This window comes from Papio anubis, chromosome 19 (genome assembly GCF_008728515.1).
Source record: "Papio anubis isolate 15944 chromosome 19, Panubis1.0, whole genome shotgun sequence".
NCBI classification, from domain to species: Eukaryota; Metazoa; Chordata; class Mammalia; order Primates; family Cercopithecidae; genus Papio; species Papio anubis.
The window spans coordinates 25,246,784-25,273,600 of record NC_044994.1 but is presented as its reverse complement, the minus strand read 5'-3'; the positions used below and the strand labels follow the sequence as shown (position 1 = coordinate 25,273,600).

General features: G+C 34.7%; 1 protein-coding gene across 9 annotated transcripts in view; it reads left to right on the top strand.

Annotated features, from left to right (window-relative positions):
- CCDC178 (coiled-coil domain containing 178) overlaps nt 1-26,817 on the top strand; it is a 513,950-nt gene that overhangs the window by 193,985 nt on the left and 293,148 nt on the right. For 7 of the 9 annotated variants that reach the window (XR_002518666.2, XM_017951655.3, XM_021930024.2 and 4 more), the window contains 5 exons: nt 7,917-7,979; nt 9,886-10,047; nt 11,615-11,728; nt 19,095-19,240; nt 22,757-22,916. Coding sequence is in view for 8 of the 9 variants with exons in the window: in XM_017951655.3 (XP_017807144.3) it covers nt 7,917-7,979; nt 9,886-10,047; nt 11,615-11,728; nt 19,095-19,240; nt 22,757-22,916 (645 nt within the window). In the remaining variant the exon portion in view is untranslated. The remainder of the gene's footprint in view (nt 1-7,916; nt 7,980-9,885; nt 10,048-11,614; nt 11,729-19,094; nt 19,241-22,756; nt 22,917-26,817) is intronic. The other 2 variants (XM_021930027.2, XM_021930026.2) reach the window with 1 other exon arrangement.

Below are 26,817 nucleotides of genomic sequence, written 5' to 3'. Positions count from 1 at the left end.
TTATGAATTGCTATCACATCCTTGGCTTTTAATGAAGGTTGGTAAAAGTAATAGCCAAGATTGACCATCGCTTCTTGGTTTTTCAAACTAATAAGAGAGTTAGTCATATTGTCAATATGCTGAAAAAACCTACAAAAGTAATTGACCTTAAATTTCTGAACTAAAAAAAGCTAATTTTTCTTGATAAAATTGTATTTCTTTTTAATTAATAATTAAGAGTTCCCTACACTTTCTTATTTCTCTCTGAGTTAAGCAGCTTAGAAGCTCAGTTATTTATGCTGAACATTTCTAGGATAATCACTTCCTTATCTCTCTCTGTTCCATAATTATAACTTTGATCTGGTATTTTTTGCTTGTTTCATTGGTCTTCATTTACTAAGATTCTTTTCCACTCCATTCATATGCAGAATACTTTGCCAAAATTAAATGAAAAGGAAGCTGCTATTAATCATAATATTGGGAATGTCTAATCGGTATTAGTGGGAAATGGTTGCCAGGAAAAAGGAAAGGAGAATACAAGGAAAACGGAAATAGTGTGAATGTACAGCAGGATTAAAGTCCCACAGTGGCTGCTAGGTAACCCCTTAGTCAAGCATCAGAAAAGTTCATTTTTCCTGACACATTTGAGGGAGTAAATAAACATGGAAAATGTGATAGAAGTAAACCATTGAACATTTATGGATCTTGATGGTAGAAAACATTTGAGAATATAATAAAACTTTATTTGGTTTGCTGTAAATATCATATGGGAACATAATTTCCTTCTCCATTCTACTGGGTTAGCGCTTTGCTTGTCAGAAATTAGATGGCAAGTTGACTTTTCAGTATTTCCATTTAATTATCTGAACTTCGTTTCTACTTTTCTTCTTCCTGTTCCAAAGGAAATGTGGTTCAGTTGAAAGAGTATGGACTTTAGAGTCAGATGTTTCTTAATTCAAATCCTGGTTATGCTAATTATTTGCTCTAAGAATATTAAAAATATGCTTACCTTTTCTTAGTCTAGGTTTCTCATCTCTTAAATAAATGTAACAATATCTATATGGTACCTTTGGGTGATAAATACATAATGTTGTATATAAAACATTCAACCTGGAGCCTGACAAATAATAAATTCTTAAAGGTATTAGGGATAAGTAGCATAAAAATACTCCTATAGCATGGGGCTACCTTTGTTGTTCAGGGTAAAAAAACCAATCTTTAACAACTTACCTACATATTTTACTCTTAAGTCTGTCTCCCAGTAATTGTGATAAATGCTTGGGTTCTAAATAACACGTTGAACATAATGATAGTTATTTGTTGAGTACTTAATATGAGTGATGCCATAAGCATATTACTTTATATACATTTTCTTCTTTTACCTCCCATACTTGTTTTGTGAAAAAAAGTGTTATCCCAATTTTACATATATAAAAACTGATATTTGATACTGGTAAAGATATTTTGCTATAACAACTCGTATGTGCTCAAGTATCCAATTCAGTATAAATTAGAGCTTTCCTGGAAAGCAATTCATCAATAGATATAAAGAACCTAACATTCATAATCTGTAACTCAGTAGCATTATTTCTAAAAATACAACTTTAAAGAAGTAACCAAGAACAAAGCCAACAGACATGCAGGTTTAAGGACGTTTATTAACAGTTAATGTAACAGCCCCTGAAAACATGGTTCATGAGGTCAACAATAATTGTTTATTTTGTATACACTGCTGCATTCCAGTGCTTAAACAGTGTTTATGCAGATACTCAGTAAATGTTTATGGAAACCATGAATATATACTAACAACATATAATAGGAAAATTAAAATATACAGATTTCTCAATGATAGAATAATGTTTCAATCCATGAGTATTAAGATAAATTATAAATTCATTCAATGTAGAATTTTTAAAAATTAATGAGACTTCTGCTTCTGTAGTAGATGAAAAAGATCTTGTTAGACTGACTTTACCAGAGATAATAACTTTAAGTTCAGGACCTAAAAAAGAAATGACCAAAAAGTCAAAATGCATATCTGTGGATTTGAATATTTGTATTATTTCTTTTTGTAATTTAAAATATTTCGCCAAAAACACATATACTTTCATACAAAAAGAAAGATAAAATAGTGTCATGTCCTATTTTCAGATAGAACCAGTTTGGACAGCCACGTATACTTTCTGTTAGGGTCCTGGCCACCAAAACGTATCCTAATAATGCACAACCATAGCCAGAGATACCTGGTCCTACTAATTCAGTCCAGCCCATAGTCACTTAAACATATCTCAACTTTTGCTTTAAGATTGTAATTTTTTAAAGTATCCATCTTCCTTTCCTGACCTCAAACCTTACATAACATAAATTCTCTAACTTTGCTCTTAGTGCTTCTCTGTCATTGGAAATTAAACTGATGCCATTTCTTTGATTCTGATGTTAGATCTGTTTATGTAGATCTTTGCTCCCTTTTTCTCTTTGAACGTGGGTTTCCGGACTCAGCATTGACAGTTCATCCTTTCAGCTGTCTTTTGTCCTAGTACTGGAGTCTATTCCAGCAGTGTAGCTCTCTGCTGCCACCTTCTGGTTTGTGACTGCTAAAACCAGGCTGCAGGTCAAAGGTGACTGTTTTAATGTGCCCTCTTTCCAGCTTCTGAGATATTGTCACTTCCTTTGCTCCAGCCTTCTTCCAAGCTCTTCAAAGTGATCCTTTGATCTCTTTTATTCTTTTTCTCCAAAACCAGAATTGAGTCGTTGTGACAGAGACCTTATGACCTGCAAAGCTTAAAATATTTACTATCTGACCCTTTACAAAAAAAGTTTGCCAACTCTGTTCTAAAGAACACAGGAATAGCCAACGTAGGCAGCAGCCAGTGCCTGGAGGGCTGAGAGAAAGCACCCTAAGAAGGAACAAGCATGGAAGAGGCTGCCCTCTCCCAAGCAGAGTGAAGCTTTATTGGAGAGGGTGTGGTTGTGTCTCAACACAGGGTTCAGCAGCAGCTACCTGCGAGTTGCTGGAAAGACTTGATGGAGGTGGAATGGAGTTTGTGGGCAGAGAACCTCCCCACACACCAGCTGGTGGCAGTTCTGCAGGAGGATGGAAAAAATAACAACGGTCCACTGGAACAAGGAACCAGGACACAGGGCCCCTTGCTGCTGCAACTCTGCCTGCCTGTCCCCTGCCCTCTGTTGATTATGCCTAGCTTTCCTCCAAAAGTAAAACTGCAAAAGGAAACCGCTCACAGGATCCAGCTCCGGTATCACAGATCAGAGTTAAAAACAGATTTGGAGCTAAGAGGCAATAATTAGATAATGAGTACAAATGCATAGTCTGTACATGCAAATTTCTCTAATTCAGTTGGTTGGTATATGTCATTGAGCCCCATGCGTTGTATTTATCTGTTATAACTTTTGAGTCCCTTTTAATTTTAAAAAGTCTCTACATTTTTTTTAAAAAGTAGTTTTTCACTACAGTACATTTTTAAGGGTCTAGGCCAGTTACTTTGCAGGATTTCTCTCAATATGGATTTATCTTTTTGTTTCTTCATAATTAGATACAAGTTAAACACCTCTGGGAGGAATATTACGTAATTATAATAGTATAATATTGTGTCCACAAGCACATGGTCTATGTTTGTTTCATTATTAGTGATATTAAGTTTGATCAGTTGGTTAAAGGTATGGTCAAGAAATGTATTCATTTCCCAATCGTAATTAATAAGTAATCAATTGAGTGATATTTAAGAATATGTGGCTATTTTCTTCCAACACATTTCATCCAGTGGATTTAGACTCTATCCATGATCCTTAGTAGAATCCATTCTTGGAACAGTTGCTAAGTAGCAATTTTTCTGGGCTTTCATTCCCTTTACAATGAATCGGCAAAAATTTGAAGAACTTGAACGTTTAGCACAAACTGGGCCACAGGCTATGCTTCTGGAGAAGGCAGCCTTCCTTCTGTGCTTTTTCAGGTATTTATATTTTAGGAATATATGTTGCACGCAATCCTAGGTCAGAATCAACCTTGCTGTCTTTTCTACCACCTCTCCCATCTCTCCACATCTCAGGAAAAACGTATCAAAGGCGTTGTTGTATCATCCATCTCAAAGATGCTATATATAAATGTGACTGTGACATTGTAATGGGCCCTGAGCTTCTCCTCATATAAAGATATTTCTTAAGAAAACAACATATTTTTGATTTGAAACAATCTGGAACTTTTACAGTTTAATTCCCAGCCTAGAGATCAAAAGCAAGCTTGTTCGTTAATCATAAACCCATTCGCTCAATAAATTATTCATTTGGCAAATATTATATAGCAGACAAAGTGCTAGCAGCCAGGGAGATAGAGGAGGGAGCTTACTGTGAAGAGCTGTAGAATGTGTCCAAGCTCTGGTAGCAGGCAGTCCTGGTGCTGATACATGTTTGAAGACTGGTTCTGTGATAAATTCCATGACCTTAGACCTCAATTTTATCATATTTGAAAGGGGATAATAGCTATTTCACCAATGGATATGATAATTCACACACACACACACACACACTCACACACAGCCTCTGAGTTAATATGGTTCCACTTACAGTTTTTCAACTTTGCCATGGTGTGAAAGTGGTGCATATTCAGTGGAGACCATCCTTTGAGCACTCATACAGCCATTCTGTTTTTACCTCTCAGTATGGCAATTCAATAAATTACATGAGCTATTCAACACATTATTATAAAATAGCCTTGGGTTAGAGGATTTTGCCCAATAGGCAATCAGTATTTCACTAAGCAGACCACACTACAGTTTTTGTGACATTTTTCCTCTTGGTAATTTCAACTCATTTAACCCTGGCTTTTTCTCAGCAGCTACATAATTCATGTTGAATAATGAAAGTTAGTATCTCCCCAGGAGCTCATAAGTTTCTAGCAGATTCCATTTTAGAGCCAACAATGGCATCACTAGCTAATTGGAACCCTTTCACCCAAAGTCTTGGTTCTTCAATCTCAGCTATAGGTGGCTAAGATTTAGAATTCAAAGAGATGTCCCATTGGCCCGGAAAGCCTCGTGTTAAAAGAGGCCCTACAAGAAAAGGGGCACATGAGAGTCAGAAGGCTCTACATTAAATATTCCTGTAACTTTGAGGGTTCCTGCGTATCTGGGTGTCACTGAGATGCCCTCTGTCAGATTGTGTAAATTAGTATCCTGGTTCCATCAATTGTCAGCTTTGTGTGCTTGATCAATTTATGTAATCTTTCTGTGTCAGTTTTCCTATGTTCTAAAAGGACAATCATAACTATTTTATGGATTTCATTGTGAAGTTAAGACAGGATAATTCTACGCAGAAAGCATATAATGTATCTTAGCCATCATTACTAGGAGCAGTACAAATGGTAGTTTTATCATTGAGGGAACCCATGGCATTTATATTGTTTGGTGAATGTAACTGCCCAGATTCTGCTTCGGGAATCATCTCAGTTACTTTGCTTAAGGTCATTCCCATTTCTGAGGTAGCTCACATTTAATGACCAATAAAAATAGAATGATAGCCTTGCCACCTTAGTCCAACTTGGGGGAAATCTGATGGTCCATTCTTGCCCGTGGTTTGCTGAGGGGTTAATCGAGGTTGTTGTCGGGGGTCTATTATAGCTCAGCCTATGTCTCTGTCCAATCCTGCTTCATTCCTCTCCTGTCCACAGGAGTAGATTCCAAATATGCTCCCTAATAAGTATCCTATACACTAAACTTCACTCTAGAGTCTGCTTTGCAGGGAACAATGCCTGTGATAATAGGATGGGAAAACAAATCCCCTCTCTCAGATGTTGGACTCTGTAATCTAAGACCTTCGACCATCAGAGCTCTTCCTATATCAGTCTTTGGGGTACTCTGTGGTGTTTTGGAAATATTCAGTAGTTCTTCCAGAAACTGTCTAGCTTCTTGGCATTTTCCCAGTGCTTTTGGTAGACTGTTTCCTGTAAGGAGGACAGTATTATAGGAAGGCCTTGAGCATCTGCCTGGAAACACTCCGTGTGGCGTTGGGTCTTGTATGCAAGTGGCAGGCCAGCCAGTGATAAATACTTTCTCTCCTGGTGACTGGTCGTTTAACCTGGTTGTCTGGATCACAGAGGTTTGGGGGCATGGTAGAAAACAGAACTTGGAAAAGTTCTTTAGATGCTAGACAGAAGCTCCAGATGTTTTGCCCATGCAGTGTACAAATTTGTCCACTGGTAACAGGCTAAGTTGGTTTTGTATAGATACACAGATTTCAAATGTAGTATCTTCCTTCTTTTCAGAGAAATACAAGTGTCTTATTCTTGCAGCTTCAGACTTCTTATCTATTTAAATTTCTCATATACTGCCTGCAGTTCTTTGCAAGCCATATATCAACAAGTTCTTTTTGAACAATATTAATTTATCCAATTTAAGTGACTTGAATTCATTTCAGTCATAACTTGCTTTCTCACTAGTTGACAATTAAGAACACACACACAAAAAAAACTTAAAAGAATGAATGGATGAGTGAATATTAAGGAAACACAAATGAATCAATCCAGATTGTAACCAGAGTGATCTAAAACACACACTTTGCTTACCATTCTTCACTAATTTTATTAATGTACCCGGAAGATTCTGCGTAATCTAAGAGTTGTTTGTTTCTTCAGCTTCACCTCATTCACCAAGTCTTTTCTCCAACACATGAAATCCAACAAAAGCACACATGCCCATACATACACATTTTTCAATTAGTTTCAGACAAAGGTCAAATCTAGCTATTTTGGAATATGATATATTTTTCTCCAGTCTACAAAGCCATTTTAAATTTTGTTTCATTTCTCTTAAATAATAAACAAACGGAAAAACTATGCTGTATCTGCTATCATGTCAGAAGAGGTTGCTAATTTATTTAAAATTATCGAAACGTATTATTGTATAAATTCATTTTAGATGTAGATATATCCTTAAGTAAAATGATATATCAAAGTTACTGCTCTATTTGCCACCTTCATGTTTCCTTCTTTGGAATTATTCTTTTGCTTGAGGTGAACATAATTTTACTGGTTTGCTATATTGAGTAGAGGAAGTGTTAGAGCAGAGGACTACTGGCTTGTTTCTTTGTATTGTCTCTATAGACCCTGGGATATGATGAGGGATTCTGTATTGAAGTAGAGGTATCAGACACATTTCTAAAATTTTATTGTTCCTTCTTGCAAAACTATATAATAAACACACACACACACACACACACACACACACACACACACATATATCTTTTGAATCTGGAGGACAGCCTAAATCCCAGCCAACTCCTCCCTCAAATCAGGGGTTCCAAGATGTAATTTTAAGAGAGAAGGAACTTTATGAACTACTTCCAATTCTGGTTTTGTGTGATAATTTGAAGCAAGTCTATGAACAATTTACAACAATTTCTCCAGGTAGCAAAGAAAAGATTTTTCCAAATTTTTTTTCTCCACAAACTTTAAAGATATGATTAAAAAAACAAAAAAACAAAAACAAAAACAGCAATGAATTGCTCTAGCCAAGTGGAGAGTCTGCTCTTATTTTGCACACTTCACACTTGACTTGCATCTATCTTGTTTTGAAAGTTGATTGTGTTTATTCCAGAAAGTAATATTAAAAACAAACTGATAGTTTTTAAAAGGAGAAACTGATGACTACTTTGTTTCACTTTCTTATTACTTTGATTTTTTAAGTTTAGGACTGTAAAATGCAAACTGAAAAGACTGAAATTCTGTAGTCTAATTCCTGGTGCTGTACCACTTCATCACTTTACCTCAAATAACACCAGGATTTTAAAAATACATATAAAAAATTATAATTAATATTTTACTCTATATTGAAACATTAGAAAGGTATCTTATATTAGCAATTGTTTTTAAAAATGTTTTTGATGTTTTATGAAGAAAATCCTCATTTTAAAAATTTCCTAACATATAGGGTAGAGAAGAATTCCTGAAAAAACTCACTCGAGGTGAAGTGGCTGCTGGAATGGTGCTTCAGGTAATACTAATTTGGTTTTAATATTTTATTCTTCCTTCAATTTGCATTTTACTTAGCATTTTAAATTTGCCTGTAATGAGGCATCTTGTCACTACTTGGTTTGCAAGCCAGCAGTTTTCTCTCCTTAGCTGATGACAGTTGCCCTCTGTGTACAACCAGCAGTGTCTGATCATGCATAAAGAAACTGACCTCCCATACCCATATCTCATTTTGTGGCTTAATGGGAATTTCTGCCAGTCTAGTAAAAGGGCAGTGGGATCTTATTTTTAAGTGTCTGACTCTTTAGTTTACTTTGTGATGATGTTATGTTTTCTTTACTCTTAGTGTCTTTCACTTGGATTTCTTTATTTAACCCTGAAAGAAAAATATGCTATGATACTTCCATATAAAGATTTTGAAAATAAAGCATGTAAGCTGGCAAAATCAATTTGAATTTTTAAAATCTTTACCACCTGCATATCCTTTGGAATCCAGATTGGGTTTTTTGATCCATGCCATGTTTCTAGAATCCCTCCCCTTTAGAAATACATACATATGTGAAATTAGTATTATTATTATTAGAAAAAAAACAAGAGTCAGAACGGTTTCACTGTTTTTGTTTGTTTGTTCATTTTTGTTTTTGTTTTTTTGAGACAGAGTCTTGCTCTGTCGCTAGGCTGGAGTGCAGTGGCGCGATCTTGGCTCACCACAATCTCCACCTCCCAGGTTCAAGTGATTCTCCTGCCTCAGCCTCCTGCGTAGCTGGGATTACAAGCATGCACCACCATGCCCGGCTAATTTTGTATTTTTAGTCGAGATGGGGTTTCTCCATTTTGGTCAGGCTGGTCTCAAACTCCTGACCTCAGGTGATCCTCCCACCTCAGCATCCCAAAATGCTGGGATTAAAGTCGTGAGCCACCGTGCCTGGCCCAAAAGAGATGATCTACACCTCTGCTTCTCTTTGAAGTAAACCTAAATTTTGTAATTTTTTTCTGTTATGAAATTTGGCATTTTCAAACATAGAAGCAGTGTTTGCTTCTATATGTTTCAAAACACTAAATTTCCTAATTTATTTCTGTACATATGTTTTGTTTCTAAGTGTCTAACTGGAGAGACCTTTTTGTTTAATATTTTGTTATTAACTTCCTGTTGGTTGGTTTTGTCTTACATTGCAGGACTTGTATATATTCCACAATGTGGTGTTAGTGTGTTCTCTAACTTGGTGTTCTCCAATCCTTACGTAAGAATGATTGATTTTCACATTTTGGACTGGGAAATATTTTTTTAAATGTTTGATTTTTATTGTCTATTAAAGTGTTTCTCTCATTCATTCTAACAATAACTGTGCTCTCGTTAAATATATTACACTTGGCAAGATGTGGTGGCTCACACCTGTAATCCCAGCACTTTGGGAGACCAAGGCGGGTGCATTGCTTGAGGTCAGGAGTTCGAGACCAGCCTGGCCACATGGCGAAACCCCTTCTCTACTAAAAATACAAAAATTAGCTAGGCATGATTCATGCCTGTAATTCCAGTTACTGAGAAGGCTGAGGCAGAAGAATTGCTTGTATCTGGGAGGTGGAGGTTGCAGCGAACAGAGATGATGCCACTGAACTCCAGGCTGGGTGACAGAACAAGACTCTGCCTCAAAAAATAAAAAATATATACATTATATTATATTATATTACATATTATATTATATATTATATAATATATAATATATTACATATATTATATACATATATTATAAATAATATAATATTATATATGTAATATATGTATTACATTTGTATCTTTTTTATGGTGATATTTATTGTATTGTTTGATTTTCAAATAACAACAAATATTACTGCCTGTCACTGAATAAGAGGCTCAATAAATGTTTAAGTTAATAACTGAATGAATTATTTAAAATCTTTGCTGGCAGAAAAAACTGTATTCCATTTACGAAGTCCAGGCACTTGAACGGAAAGAGCTTTTGAAAAATAGGGCAATATGTGCCATATCACTGGCAGAACTACAGGAACCTGTGCTTCAACTGGAAGATGAAGCTGAAAGAATCAGAACTCTCTACGAAGAACATTCTACTGTAAGCATTTAATTAATCCAAAAATTAATGTGCAGAAATATATATATGTTAGTAACTTACACAAGTGATTTGACATTATTATTTGGAAAATTATGATTTCACATAGGAAAAGTATGGGCAAACTAAGTGTAACTGTTTCAGGACCACACAACTTGATCTGCAGTGAAACTCTATAGCAAGACCATTAATGCTATTATCTAGAACCCCATAGTCTTAGAGGGTACTTGGGAAAAGCAGGTTTCAAGTGCGTGAGTAGTGACTTATCTGGTGTAAACATTCATTATGTTAAACCTAATTCAGCGTCTTCAGTCCTTCTTAATGAAATGCTAAAGTTATGCTTATTTGCATATAAAATGTAAGGGATCTGGACATTTTCATGGTAAATTTTTGATGCATGTAGATGTTTAGACATCTAGGATGAAAAATAAAGCAAATGTTGATGAAATATTTTCAAAATTACATGTTTATGGCAGTAACTGATATCACTAGCCCTTCCCAAAGAAAAATTTAGTTGAAAAACGTGTATTAATCCTATCATTAGTCTTTTGGAGAACTAGAGGGTGTGGCAAGAGTTATACATTCTTGTCCTTCCCTGCAGGGAGGCCATACATACATTTATTTGAGCCATTTTGGCACCAGAACATTTTTCCTTTGCAAATAATAATGTGACTTTATATTTTTAGTCTTTGATAATTTTCAAAATGTGTTTATTTCTTAACATTGTGATTTACAAAGTGTTTCTATTTTAAAAGTTTATTTTGAGCCTCAAAGTCTTCCTATGAAATAGGCAAGAGGGAGTTTACTGGTATCAAAGACTTGAGAAAACCTATGCTTGAAGAGCCTGAGTGACATGTATAAGGTCACGAAGCACGGAAACAACAAATTCTGAGTACCACTCTATTTAGGGCTTCTAAATGCTATCATTATGCTCCTGCAAAGAATGTATAACCAGTACAAACATCTAGTGGATAAATGAGTTTAATGATGGCTCCACCTTACGTTAATGATGGATATTTATTAATTGCACCAAAAGCCTAAGTGAGGTTGTCTGAGTACAATAATGAATTCCAGAAAAGATTAATGATTTTTCTTTCCTGTTATTTTATAACGGCCATGGTTTTACGTCTTCTTGTAGTTCAGTAATCATTTTTGGTTTGATTATATTTTAATAGTTAATAAATTATACGAATTAATAATTTAGCACACACTAAGGAAGAATAAGTTTTTATATACTTTTTGGTAGTGATTGCTTACTATTTGTATTTGGAGTTTTAGTTTTGATTAAAAGAAATATTATAACAAAAATTCATACTTTCTGTGTAAGCTTATTTATTTTTGTTACTTAACTAAAATTCATTAAATTTTGGCTTTCTCATGTAATGCAAATAGAATATTGAGATTTTTGGATATTACAGTATATTTCTGTAATTCATGTGTGGTGGTTCTTTTCCTTTATTTGCCAAAATAAATGCTGTTGTTATTAAAATAGTCACTTTAGTATGATTTGGCCTAAATGAGATAATTGGGTTGCAAATGCTGCACATCTTAATATCTGAATGTCCTCCAGGTACTTAATAATATACTTGATCAGAAAGATTTAATTAGAAGAAAGGTGGAAAAAGTAAAGAAAAAATTACGAAAAAAAGGGAAGAAAACACTTGATGCACTAATAGAAACTGAGGTAAGAATTTCAGTTCAAAATCTAATTTCGAATTTACAGCTTATGTATTTATGTATGTCAGTGAAAACTATTCAAGCAAGTTTAATTTTAAATGAATGTGTCCCATTTCTTATTGGTTGTACTAAATCGACGAGGGATAAAAGCACACATAGAGTCCTTGTGTTTTCATTTACTTTCTCTTGCAGTATCTTTCTCATTGGTCTAGTTTATCAGGGACATAGCTCCTAATCAGGATAAATACAAGGAAAATTTGATATTGCATTCATGCAGAAGTCTACTGCTTTCTGTGATTGCCATGCTGTCTCTTTTTACTTGGAGATTAAAAACAAAAAAAATGAAGAAGAAGAAAAGAAATAAAAAGGAAAGAAAACAAGAAAGAACAGAGGGAGAGAAGGAAAGATAAAGAGAATTGCTATGGTCTGAATGTTTGCGTTCCCCCAAAATTCATATGTTGAGACATTATCCCCAATAAGAGGCTAGGCCTTTGGGAGGTGATTAGATTATGACAGCTTGTTGGGATTTGTGCTCCTACAGGAGAGGCCCCAAGAATCTTGCTTGCCCCTTCTACCGCATGAGTATGAATGAAGAAGACACCATCTTTGAAGCAGAGGGCGAGGCTTCATGAGACACCAAATCGTTTGTTGCCTAGTCCTTAGATTGCTTAGCTCTAGAACTTTAAGACATACATTTCTATGGTTTTTATAAAGTACTCATTCTAAGGCGTTTTGTTATAACAGCCTAAACAAACTAAGACAGAAAGAAAGAAAGAAAAGAAAAGAAAGAAGGAAGAAAGGAAGGAAGGAAGAGAAGAAAAGGAGAAAAAGAAGTCAAAATTAAACAAAAAATAGCATGATTACACTTTTGTTAAGTGGCTCGAATCTTCTATTGATGTGTATCTACTGTTTTAACCCCAAATCATCAGTCTGACACTCTGAAACTATAAAATATCACATTTAATATAAACATGCTTAAACTAGTGATCATTTTCTTTTCAGATAGAGAACTTAGAATCACTAATGTAATTTAATTATTTTAATATTAATATTGTATCATAATTTGACTATAAATTTTAATATTCCCAAAGACAACAATTTAATTTAAAAACATATACATAATTATTTAAATTTTAAGCCAACTACTACTAAGATTTTGTTCGTAGAAATCATCTTCACTTAGCCAATTAAAGTCAACTTTTTCCATTCATCTTACTACTGGTTTTGTACACAAAGCCTTTATTTAGTTGTCAGATAAAATAAAGGATTGACTTTACATGGTAAAATGATACTCTGTTTGCCAGGGAAACACCTGGGAAAAGACCTCCACTGGCTTTGCTTTTGATAAGGAGAGCTTAAAACAGAAGGTTTCTAAATTATGTGATGCCCCATTGGAGTCACAGCTTATAAAAGAAGTATAGTTCAAGAGCCAAAAAAAATTTTAAAATAATTTACTTTTATTTACATTTTGTAAAGGACACTGTGACCAGAACTATAATGGTATCCTCATCACTTCCAAGGGACACTCCTTGTACATACCTCTTTACCTTTCCCCCTGATGTTCTCACACACTACAGGCACTAAGTGTCTCTCATCAATTTTCTGAAAAGTCACCCTTCCTATTTATATCATGTCCATCTATCTCTTTCCCTTTTTTACCAAGTTGTGTAGCAAGAATATTTTAATATAGCAGCTGGGCAAAGGCAAGACTCACTTCTTCAATAGAGATGGGATTAGAACCCAAACTTGACTGTTAGAGTCAGCTTACTTTTTAGCCAAAACAAGGAGAGAAAAGTCCAAGAGCACTGCAAGTTTAATGCTGTTGTCTTATGCATGACCTCAGTGCCTACTAGGTCTGTTGGGCACTATGTTCACATCTTCAGATGAAAGAGAGTATAGCCTCTCTGAGGAAGATGACTGAGAGTGCGTGAGGCTGTGGACAGGGAGTAGACTTCACCCCTTCTGAGAAAAAATGAAGTGAGTGAATTGCAGGGTTCATGGGCTATATTTGGTGTAGACTTCATAACAGTAAACACCTCCATCCCTGTCTGGTACCCAGGACTTTGTGGATTTTTCTGAATAGGCAAATGCTTAAATACATTCAAGTATACTTAAGAGAGTATCCTTGGTAGTGGCACTTCTTGCACAGTAGAATTTGGGAATTAGGAGTCATAAGTGGAAGATGTGATTATTAGAGCAGTGAAAAATGACTGGGTCAATGCAGAGCAGAGAAGAAAATCATTTTCCCAGCGTGAGTATTGTCTTCAGCCAATGTTATCAGTAGAAGTCAGGCAGGTCAGCTACCTCTTATGAGCTTCATTAATTATTATCAATGTCATTTGTTAATGTTGATTTCAATGTGCTGACAAAGGGCAAACACATGGCTCAGATCATTTCATTGGATTCTCACAGCAACCCTGTAAAGTATTTAGTATTGCATTTATATAAATTAAAAACTGAGGTTTAGAGAGGTTAAATTCCCAAGTAGCAAGAATCCCCTTCTGTCCAATCTCAAAACTCATGCATGCCAATACCTACTAAGTATACTAAAATCTCATGTAATTTCTTTTAGCAGCAGTGACCAAAAAGCAAGGGCCAGTTTTGGTATGGAGAAAATAGTAAAGGCTTTGGAGTCAGAGAAATCTAGTGTTTAACCAGTCATCACCACATAAACTAGCTGTACAATCCAGACTACTTTGGATTTCCTATTGTAAAATGGATATAACATTCATATTGCTACTGTGAGTCATAAAAGGCATAATTCAAATACAATGCATAGTACAGTAATTGGTGCATTGTAACACCCATTGATTGCTTCCTCAACCCCACTGCCTTTTCTACAAAGTAGAGACTGGGATTTGTACTCTACTAGAGAGTATTGTGTTTCTGCAGATGGGAGCAATCTACAGACCAAAACATTTGTTCCTACCTGACCTCTAAATTTTACCCCCAAGTTAGTATGTATTCAGCATAAACAAATGGATGTGTGACTGGAGACTTTAGGGCTTTTTCCAAATTAGAAATATCTCCCCATGAAAGTTCTTATTGCTAACATTTCTATCTCTAGTGAATTATTGGCTGTGGGAAAGGGAAGAAAGTCAATATTGTCTTTATTATTATTAAACTTTAGCTTCTAGGGTACATGTGCACAACATTCAGGTTTGTTACATATGTATACATGTGACATGTTGGTGTGCTGCACCCATTAACTCGTCATTTACATTAGGTATATCTCCTAATGCTGTCCCTCCCCCCTCCCCCCATGCCACGACAGACCCCGGTGAGTGATGTTCCCCACCCTGTGTCCAAGTGTTTTCATTGTTCAATTCCCACCTATGAGTGAGAACACGCAGTGTTTGGTTTTTTTTCCTTGCGATAGTTTGCTCAGAATGATGGTTTCCAGCTTTATCCATGTCCCTACAAAGGACATGAACTCATCCTTTTTATGGCCGCATAGTATTCCATGGTGTATATGTGCCACATTTTCTTAATCCAGTCTATCATTGATGGACATTTGGGTTGGTTCCAAGTCTTTGCTATTGTGAATAGTGCCACAATAAACATATGTGTGCATGTGTCTTTATAGCAGCATGATTTATAATCCTTTGGGTATATACCCAGTAATGCAATGGCTGGGTCAAATGGTATTTCAAGTTCTAGGTCCTTGAGGAGTCACCACACTGTCTTCCACAATGGTTGAACTAGTTTACAGTGCCACCAACAGTGTAAAAGTGTTCCTATCTCTCCACTTCCTCTCCAGCACCTGTTGTTTCCTGACTTTTTAATGATTGCCGTTCTAACTGGTGTGAGATGGTTTCTCATTGTGGTTTTGATTTGCATTTCTCTGATGGCCAGTGATGATGAGCATTTTTTCATGTGAAGGACCTCTTCAAGGAGAACTACAAACCACTGCTCAACAAAATAAAAGAAGACACAAACAAATAGAAGAACATTCTATGCTCATGGATAGGAAGAATCAATATCATGAAAATTGCCATACTGCCCAAGGTAATTTATAGATTCAATGCCATCCCCATCAAGCTACCAATGACTTTCTTCACAGAATTGGAAAAACTACTTTAAAGTTCATATGAAACCAAGAAAGAGCCCGCATTGCCAAGACAATCCTAAGCCAAAAGAACAAAGCTGGAGGCATCACGCTACCTGACTTCAAACTTCACTACAAGGCTACAGTAACCAAAACAGCATGGTACTGGTACCAAAACAGAGATATAGACCAATGGAACAGAACAGAGTCCTCAGAAATAATACCACACATCTACAGCCATCTGATCTTTGACAAACCTGACAAAAACAAGAAATGGGGAAAGGATTCCCTATTTAATAAATTGTGCTGGGAAAACTGGCTAGCCATATGTAGAAAACTGAAACTGGATCCCTTCCTTACACCTTATACAAAAATTAATTCAAGATGGATTAAAGACTTAAATGTTAGACCAAAAACGATAAAAACCCTAGAAGAAAACCTAGGCAATACCATTCAGGACATAGGCATGGGCAAGGACTTCATCACTAAAACACCAAAAGCAATGGCAACAAAAGCCAAAATAGACAACTGGGATCTAATTAAACTAAAGAGCTTCTGTACAGCAAAAGAAACTACCATCAGAGTGAACAGGCAACCTACAGAATGGGAAAAAATTTTTACAATCTACCCATCTGACAAAGGGCTAATATCCAGAATCTACAAAGAACTTAAACAAACTTACAAGAAAAAATCAAACAACCCCATCAAAAAGTGGGTGAAGGATATATGAACAGACACTTCTCAAAAGAAGATATTTATGCAGCCAATATTGTGTTTAACCTGGTAATATGTCCTCTAGATATATGTCAAAGGTGGTTCCAATAGGATTTGTTGGTGGGAAGCATGTGGGCCATGAGAGGGAGGTGTCCTCATATCATTTTTAAAATGTTTGCCTGATAATGGGCCTCAAAAGAAATATTAAAAAAAAGTACAGAGAAAATAATAATAGATATTTGCTGCATGTTTTCTGTGTGTCAGGCATTGTTTTAAGTGCACAGACATAACAGCTCATCATTTCATTTTCATGATAAGCCTATGAAGAGTGTGCTATTACCTCTATCTTACATTTGAGAAATCTGATGCATTATTTTTTAATTAACTTGTACAGGTGTTCATACAACTCATTAGTGGTAAAGTTGCAATTCCAACCCAGACAGTCTGGCACTGAAATAGATGCTCTTATATTATTGTATTGGTCATGTCACCCAAGTTTGCATACAATGAATTAAAATCAGAAATCAATAACAAAAATATAGGGCAATAAGAAATAAAAAGTATATGCACTACTAGAAAAATTACTGAATCACATTTTTTATTAATTTGCTTCTGTGCTAAGAAATAACTAAAATATAAATTATCACTTATTTATACATGATCAATAATGACAAACTATATAGCAAAATTTATGACATAGGCCAATATAATATTTTGAGATTACCAATAAATGATTTTAATTTTTTAAAAAATCTAAAAATATTTAACATATTTATTAAGGGCAAAGAATAAAAAATGAAAATTAACAGCCATGGGAATGGCTATAATTATAAAAGGGGTATAATTATATACACAGTGAATTGAATACTACTTTGCATGGGAATTTGTTTTAAGATCTATATGAATTGTATCATTTATTTATAAAATACAAATAGTGAAAACTGGGTCAAAAGAAATAAAACACAAGAATAGATCAATGATTATAGAAGAAATTTAATTTGTCCAAACTCTACCAATAAAGCCAAGAATCAGTCAAGATACTTTATGAATCTCTCTACAAATACCACCTACAGAGCATAAGAAAGCATGGAAATCTTCTAAAGTCATTCTATAATGAAACTAAAATCTTGCGATCATAACCAAAAATTAATAATGTGAGAAATAAATCCATTGGTGATCTTGCTTATGAGCATAGATGACAAGATCATAAATATATTAGCTAAATACATTTTACAGTGTGCTAAAAGATATGCAAAACTATACAAAACCAGATTCCTTTGAAGAAGAGAATCTTCAGCTAAGACTAAGAAATGAATGACGAAATGTGATCTAAATGTCAAGTTTAGAGATAGAGAGCATGCAGTACTCAAAGTGTCCGTACTCACACCTGTGTGCTCTCTGTCTTTGGGCTTACTTTCCCCCCGATGCCCCCGCCAAATAACTTAATACTCTAATGGGCCTATCAACAAATCCTAGTTAGCTGTATTTCCACTGCATTCTAGTATAAGGAGAAAAAAATCCTTTTATTTTTCAGTAGAAAATTTTCAGAACTTCCAGAAAAGGAAGGAAAGAAAGCAGGAAGTATGTGAAAATTCAAATGCAGTACCCAATGTTCAAAATCTTAGACAAACAGTATGGTTTTATAGGAAAATAAATATAAAATATTAGTTGTTATTCTTGAAATCTATGAGTAAAGAAAGTATTTGGAAGCATATGGGGAAAATAGAAGATAGTGGAGGCAGAAGGAACCATTGAGATCTGTAGAATCAGTTGGGAGAGTAACACTAATTAGCAGCCATGCTGAATGTGGGGAACAATTCAGTAACAGTCAATCAGTGAGTCACTAAGTTCCATTTGAACACCAACAGTCATAAAGGGATGACACAAAAATAGATGCACAATCAAATGTTCATTCTGGAATTGCACAGGCCTACCATGGAAAACTGTGCTGGTAGTAAATATTGCCTTCTTTTGCTGGAAAGATCAGAACAATATATATTCTTGTCCTCCTGCCAATGGACTTCGTACATGTTTGAAAACCAGTGACCACATGTCTGCATCTTGAAATGACATGCTTATAAAGTGTGCATTTAGGTGTGTGTTTGGAAAGGGGAGCAAGTTTGTGTAGGGCAGAGAGAATAAACATTTTTATTTTTTAGAACATTAATCAGATATAACAGTAGAGAATATAAACCTCAGTTGGTTTTTAGAGACAGGGTCTTACTTTGTCACCTGGGCTGGAGTGCAGTGGAGCAATCATGGCTCATTGCATCCTCGACCTCCTATACTCAAATGATCCTCCCATCTCAGCCTCCCAAGTTGCTGGGACTACAGGTGTGAAACACCGCACCTGGCTATTTAAAACAATTTTGGGTAGAGAACAGGTGCTGGCTTTGTTGTCCAGGTTGGTCTTGAACTCCCGACTGTAAGTGAACTCCTGGCTCCTCCTGCTTTGGCTTCCCAAAGTGCTGGGATTTCAAGAGTGAGCCATCAGGTGTGGCCCACTATTAACTTTTAATTGTTCACACAGCCGATGTAATTGTGTCCCTGAATAGCAGAGATTTGAAAATCCAAGTATTTAAAATAAAACACTCCTGTATTTTTTTTTCAGAGTAAACGCTCAGCAATTTTTAAAGACTTAGAAGCAACTAAAAGTAAGACAATGATTTTTTATGCAAAAATAAATGAATTGAATGAGGAATTAAAAGCAAAAGAAGAAGAAAAGAAAAGTTTTGATCAGATACTTGAAGTGTTAAAGTAAGTACTTAAACTTTATCAAAATATGATGTGTATTAAAAATATTAATAAAAGAAATAAGATGAAATTTCCATATTTAAAATGTTTTCTTAAAATGGTTCATATTTTTAATTATAACATAGTGTGGAATATATGTGTGATATTTGTTAATTTTAGTTTAAAAAGCATAATCATAAACTGCTTTCATTCATTATTGCTTCTCTGGGTTTGTTCTTATTTTAATAACTTGGAATGTTTCTCCCTTTCCAAGGAGGAGAACTTTTATTCTTTATAACAATAATATTCTTCATTACTTTCAGATGTATCAGTATTTATATGTCATGTTTAATAATTTATGGTTTTTCACCCAAATGTTTTTGATTAGTTTCAAGGTAAGAGTTCAGACTCAGATATTCTATAAAACCTCATGCAATGTATTCAAATTTATCATCTTCCAAAGTTTCTTATCAGTCACCTCATGAGTCAGGGATATAACTGTTCAGTGTTACTAAGGCCTTTGGCTTGGAGAATGATCATGCTCTCAGGCTCATTGGGTATCCATAGACCCTAACCTAGTACTTTTTTACTCTTCCTTTACTCATTTTGCTTCTCATTTCCTGTCTTGTAAAACATTGAGAACTGGACTTGGAGGAGTATTAGAGGAACATGCACTGGCCACATTTAGGGACGACGGTCTCTTTAAATAAAGAAGGCTACTACAAGCATTAGCAAAATCATAATGCTTGAGGGACAAAGTGTCAAAAAAAGTCTATGCCCAGCCTGTTGCCATGCATTCTAATGGAGTCACGTCAATGTCCCCATCAAGCATTTGTTTAGCTATTATCATAGGGTAAAACTTATTTTCAACATAATTCAGCTTTATCTGAAAAAGACTACTCATATTCACTATATTATGTGAAAAAGCAGGAAAACATATCATTTACTTTTAAAGATATTTATCCACCTTGTTTAACACCTGTCAGAATATCTTAGGACTCAAAGATATAAATATAAATGTATATAACTTACATTAAACTTATAAAGATCTAATTCAGGAGCTGATGAAAATCTTTTCTTCTGGCTTCCTCCCATTTCAATCCTAACTTCTTCTGAAGCTGGATCATATGGCCTTTTGGACAAGAGTGGTTTCCATGTCCCAGTGAATCAGTTCTCTCTCTAAACTTGACAAAATCCTGCCTTCTAACAAGAAAAGGAGAAAAAGAATTAGCCAATACTGTGGAATTACTTATACAACTATTAATTAGCAGGGATGATATATAATGTCAAATAATATTTAAAGCTACCATTGAACTGCTTGCTATTGTGCCAGGTAAATCCTGGACAATGTGTGTACCTTGTCTCATCGAGTTCTTACAGCAAATGGTTAAATTGTATCATTTCCAATGAATGCTGAGAAATAGAGGCTCAGGGAACCTAAGATCACACTCTTAAGTAGTGGTAGAGCTAGCTTCAGCTTAGCTCCAACCTGTTCCAAGTGTGTGCCCTTACAACTAACCCCCTAAGATGGGATTACAAAGGAAGATCAGCTGTTTTATGAATAATCTACTGATATTTTCAATAATTTCCCATAACAAGTTACTTATTATTTATTGAGAACTCATAGTGGGCGTACTGCCAGGTCCCAATAAGGACAAATAAATGGCAAGTGGGAAAGTGTATCTTCAAGTGTCTGAAGATCTTTGCAGGGAGACAAACCTCACATATACAAGGCAATTAAAATATGGAGTTAAAAATAAAGGCAATCAAAGCCATCCTTGACCCTCACTTAATTTTTATAATTGCTTCTTAACTAGAAAGTGGAAAATTAAAATCCAGACCCATAAGACTTCAAAGTCTGCTTGTTTTATCCCTGTGAGAAAGGAAACATTATTTTATTGCATAGATATGCACGTATATAGTGTATAAAAATGTCTGTGTAGATATAATTAATAAAATACTATAATTAATATAATTCAATATCAAAACAGTGTAGAGAACAAAGTACATGTGGTCAAGATATATCAATGTTTTTTGGGAGCAACTCTGAACACTTTATCGTTTTGGTCACACTAGCTCCTTCCTGTGTGAATTTCATTGGTTCTCTGTGCTCCAAGATGTCAATATCATTGGCTACTGATCAGACATCACTTAATAATTTAGAATGTTATTGGTATGAATGATGTAAATGAAATACCAGGGCAAGGCAGATGAAAGGGGAGAAGAACCTTATTTCCTGTGGAAGAAGAGGCTCACATCCACTAAGTGTAAACAAGGTGATATGTTTTCAAATTTGCTGATAACAGCTATAATGAAGAGAGGGAAAAAATGAGTACTTAATGTTGAACTGCTGAATCAGAAAAAGGCAGGACTAGATTTGAATTCTGGTTCTGTCATTTACCAACTAGTTGAGCTTACACAAGCTAATTAATTATCCAAGTTTAGGTTCTTCAACTCTAGATGGCTATCTCATTATTATTTCATAGAGTGGTTTTTGTTGTATTAAATGGGATATTATTTAAAAGCAGAGATATTAGTTTAGCCCTTCCCAAAATATTAGTCTTGCTGCCTTTATAGTTAACTGTGCAAGTGATTAAATATATCAGTACACTTGTTAACTAATGTGGATAGAATAAGACTGTGCTGAGCTTTTTCAGATACCTTATTCTGGACACTGAGTTGCTGCTCAACTTTGGCAAGCAAGTTATTGTTACCAGTATTGTTTTAACCACGTTTTGATACTTTTCTACTAGTATTGTTCCTTACATAACTACTGAGTTCACCATAAAAGTTATTTTACCTTTGCATTAGGATGTGTTTAATTGCAAATGATAAAATACAGACATGTACACACACGCATACATACACACACCTATTCATGTACCAGCTTAAACAATAAAAAATGTATCATCTTATGTAACAGGAAACATAAAACAGTAAAACTGCATCATCTTACATAGCACCAGCTTAAACAATAAAAAAAGGTGTCATCTTATATAATTGGTAGAGCAAGCTGCAGGGTTGGTTGATTCAACAGTTCAACACCGGGCACTCATTTTTTTCTCTCTCCACTATGGCTGTTGGCAGCAACTTTGAAAGCATGATGTGTAAGTCACATTTAGTGGGTATGAGCTCTTCTACATGGAATTAAGCGCTTCTCACTCATTTCCTCGAGCTATCTTAATATATCTTCTCACCCCTGGACAATGGGTCATATGCTGGTTGGACTAATCAGAATATATCTCTAGAGTTACATGCTGCTTGGAGGAGTGGTTTTCTTGAAATGCTTAGAGAACAGAAGCATGCTGGATAGGCAACCAAGAGAATCCACTGTTTTTCCATAGATTTTCTTCTACCTGGATGATTTAGATGTAGCCCTATGGAAGTAAGCCTTGGGAAAAACCAGGGAATTTTTCCAAGGCCTGTCAGCTCAAGACTCTTCAAGATTTTTCATTTGGGTCCTTTTAAAATGTCTCATAAATGCATTTTGAAAAATAAAATGTGAATTGATTAGTGGCACATGGAATTCTTTCTTCATAGGAACAAATTTGTAACTATGAGATTTAAAAGGGAACATGCACAAGCTGTGTTCGATCATTATATGCAAGAGAAAAAAGACTGTGAAGAGAGAATCTTTGAGGAAGATCAGAGATTTAGAGTGCTCCTTGCTGTGAGACAAAAAACTCTTCGAGATACCCAAGTGAGTATTATTTTTCAATGTTTCAAAATGAAAGAAATATAGTGATAGTCAAATTAGCAGATAGTTTGAGACAAGTTTTATCCTGAAGTAGCAAGGGCGTTGAGATTTTAAAACTAAATTTGTTAGCATAATAAACCTGTAAGTTTTCATTGTTTCTTCTAAGTAATTATGATATATTCATAGAGCATATTGTACTTTTCAATGCATATTATGTGTACTCTCATTTATTATCATACTTTATTTTATTTTGAAGTCTATTAATATAAAAATGTAGGCTATATTTATTCCAGAGTCCTTTTGTGCTTTTAATGAAAGACTTGAGAATGAGAATGGTTATCATTTGTTTCTGAATAAATATACTTTGAATGTTTACCAACCACTTTTTTGAGGAAGGAAAATACATCACACTCATTTCCTGTAGAAAAAATTTGCATAATATTCTAATGGACCTATAAATTTACTTGTTTGAAACAGGGAAATTGTGTTAAAATTTCTTTTAAGCCTGAATTTTTATTAATCAAATTGTATAAAGCTATACCTATAAAACATTTGCATTCAGTTAAATGATTCCTATCCCATTTTAAATTTTGCAATAGTTTTTGTTACATTTAATTGTAATGAATTAGTACTATATTTAAAATACATTTAAAATATTACTCATTTTTGGAAGACACAATGGGACATCTTTTCTAAAAAGCAAAAAAATTTTCTGTACTATTTTAAAACTCTTTTCTGTGAAAGTTTTCAAAGTATATGTAGTATCAATATATGAACTATTTTTGATCCTCTTATTTATATATTCAAATATTATATTTATATATTCAATTATTATATCAATATTTCAATTACTTTCCCTACTTTTTACATATCCAAAGACATGTGAGAACTTTTTTTTAAAGATTATTTGGAACAAATGTACATTGAATGAACAAGTGTGCGGGTGAAAGAATGTACCTTCTTTAGTTCTATTGGTGTGGTTTGTCTATAAGAAAATTATTAAGAAGAGAATAATACTTTATTAATAACAATGCTAAGTAAAATTCTTCTATTTTAAATGTGGCCATTACATTTTAAAAAAAGATTTTCTTGACCTAAAAATATGAAAATAATTGGTGCCATCTAGTGGTAATATGTGATACCTCTTCTTAGAGCAGTTGCTGAAAGTGATGGCTGAGTTTCAGATGTGTGAGCTATGAATGGATTGGCGGAAGCTTAGACTCTAATGCACCTCTCAAAACGAGAAGGCTTAAGTTATTTACCAACTTAAGCATTCTTCCCCACCTCATATTTTATTAGAGCAGTAGAATTAGTTATTTGAATTCAACCACATTTTCCAGTCGCAGTGGTGCTGAGAACACAGTGGGGTCTCAATAATCATTTATCGACTGGCATTCCAGCACTATAATGGAACAATAATAATTAGTGAAATGGCAAAAGATGGTCAGCAGGAGAGAGATGAATAAAACATCCTCTATAACCAGCCTCTGAATCACTGAGATTTGCATTTCTTTTCATCAAAAAGCCTGTCCCTACCTTTCTACTCCCAACTGTACTCACCCCCAGCCACTTGGAAGCATTATATGGTCTCATGATTTTTTCTGGGCACTGATCTCTATCTGAACTTGTTTTGGTAATTCTTTTATACCTGTTTTTTGTCTGCCTATCTCCTGTCATAATAATGTCTTCTCTAAGGGGAGGGAATTTTCTTTTATATCCTTCTCTGTATCCTAAAAGCTCAGTACCATGTCTGGCCAGAAGTACCCAATAAATGTGTGTTGAATGAATAAATAAATAAATAGAGAATGGATGCTTTTTTGGATAATTTTGCTGTCCACATGCTTGATTGCAGCAAGAAGCAGGAGCATTTCAGAAACACTCTTCAAACTCCACCAGCCTGATACTCCTGATACTTTACCAAACTCATCCTGGATGCAAAAGCTGAATCAATCTCTCGCTCTGTGCATCTCTCTCTTTCTCTGTCTGTCTATCTCATTCTCTTCCTTTTCCTGATACTTCCCACTCTAGTGAAAATGGTTAAACCATCTTTTGCTTTCTAGCACTTAAGGATTCTGTTACCTCTGTCAACAGTTCTTGCCAGATAACCTTAAATTTATATGAAGTTGTCTCTTATCAGTTTCTTGGATAGCTCTTTGTTGTGCATTCACCTTATGTGACCAGAATCATAGAGTTTGAAGATGCAGAGTTTAGAGACTGATGTGCCTTATCATTAATGATGATATTTATTTATGATTATGATCAGTTATTGAGTGTTAAATAATGAAAAGACCATGTGATTTCTCATAGAAACCTGATCTCATCCCTGTTTAGGAAGTGGTAAGGGTGCAAATGGGTATGTAATGTAAAGGATCCCTGCAAAGAAAAGAGTCTCATTAAAGGCATTGTTATAAATGTAATGTTACTAATCTGAGGTGTCCCTTTTGGGTAAAAGAATTGATCACAATTATGGATCATCTGTAGGGATGGTTTAATAAAATACTTCACAAAAGCCACAAGAGTTAATGCAGCATATGAGAAAACACACAATAGAATTAGAAATACAAACAGCTAATAAAAACAAGAAAATACATACAAACTTCAGATAACATACAGACAGCATGGTTCTGGAGTTAAATATGATCTCTCTTCAGTAGGCAATTCCATATCAGATATCCTTAAATGGTAGATTTTTTAATAATGTCATGGCATTTTTACTAACTGCCTATAATTTGCAAATGCCATTGCTTAAGATTAAATTTTCAGTGTACCATGTTCATCAGAGGACTATAGTTCTAGCTAGTGATGTTTGTCCTTGCTTTTGGAAAGGTCTATACAAAATTGCAGGTTACATATGATGTAATTTACTATGAGTTGTCGTTAGAAAACCTGCTGCATCGCCTATGTCATTTCCTTTCTCTGTGTGTTCTTTCCATAGATTTGCTCTCCCCTCTATAATTTAGCTTATGAGAGAAGTACAGTGAACTACACTGGAAGAACAATTTCCAGATTGAGTTCTAGTAGAGACAATGTCCCATTCCTTGTAGAGTTAATTGCTTTTTATTCTGCTTCCTATTTTCTACTCTCAGGAAATACCTCTTCCTCTGGCTATAGCAGTCCCAAATTTGGATATTAAATTAGTTTTTACCCATTCATGGAAAAGTTTTAGCTTAATACACTGTTTCATTTGACCACCAAGTACTGGAATAGTAAGCATTTCAAACAAATTTAATCTCTGAGATATTCTAACGATTATTACAATTTGTATATTATTTTCCTATTGGTTACTCATCATTTCTGCGTTCTCACAACTATTTCATGAGTATTACTGTATTCAAGGCACTCAATGTTGAATGACCGAAACCCTACACTCCATTTTCAAGACACATTAGCAGGAAGATGGAAGATGTAAAAAACAGACTTGCATATAGTGGTCACACCCAAATTATAAATATGATCACCACATCCAAATTACAAACAGTAAATTGTGGCCTTATCCACTGTTCTAAAAAATTAGAGATTACTTTGAGTAAAAAACATGACATATTCTGTGGTCTCAATTGTGGGAAATGAATGTGTGATAAATCTGGAAACATTTAGGGGCGCTGACCAATGGATTTCCCGGGCAAGAGTAATTCGCCTTAATGACAACCTTCCTGTCGCAAAGACTATTTTACTATAACATGATTTTTTTTAAAGTTAGAAACATGCTTTTCATAATTAATATTTATTTTAAAAGTACTTCTGATAGGATTGAGCGTCAATTAATCACACATAATTATATAAATTAGGCTTATCGTATTGCTTTTTAAAAGTAACTTGTTAAAATCTATCGCTGTTTGAGGAATGAACCTTTTAATTTGAAGATTGGCCGCAAGAGTGGTAATTTTGTATCAGTGATTACCTC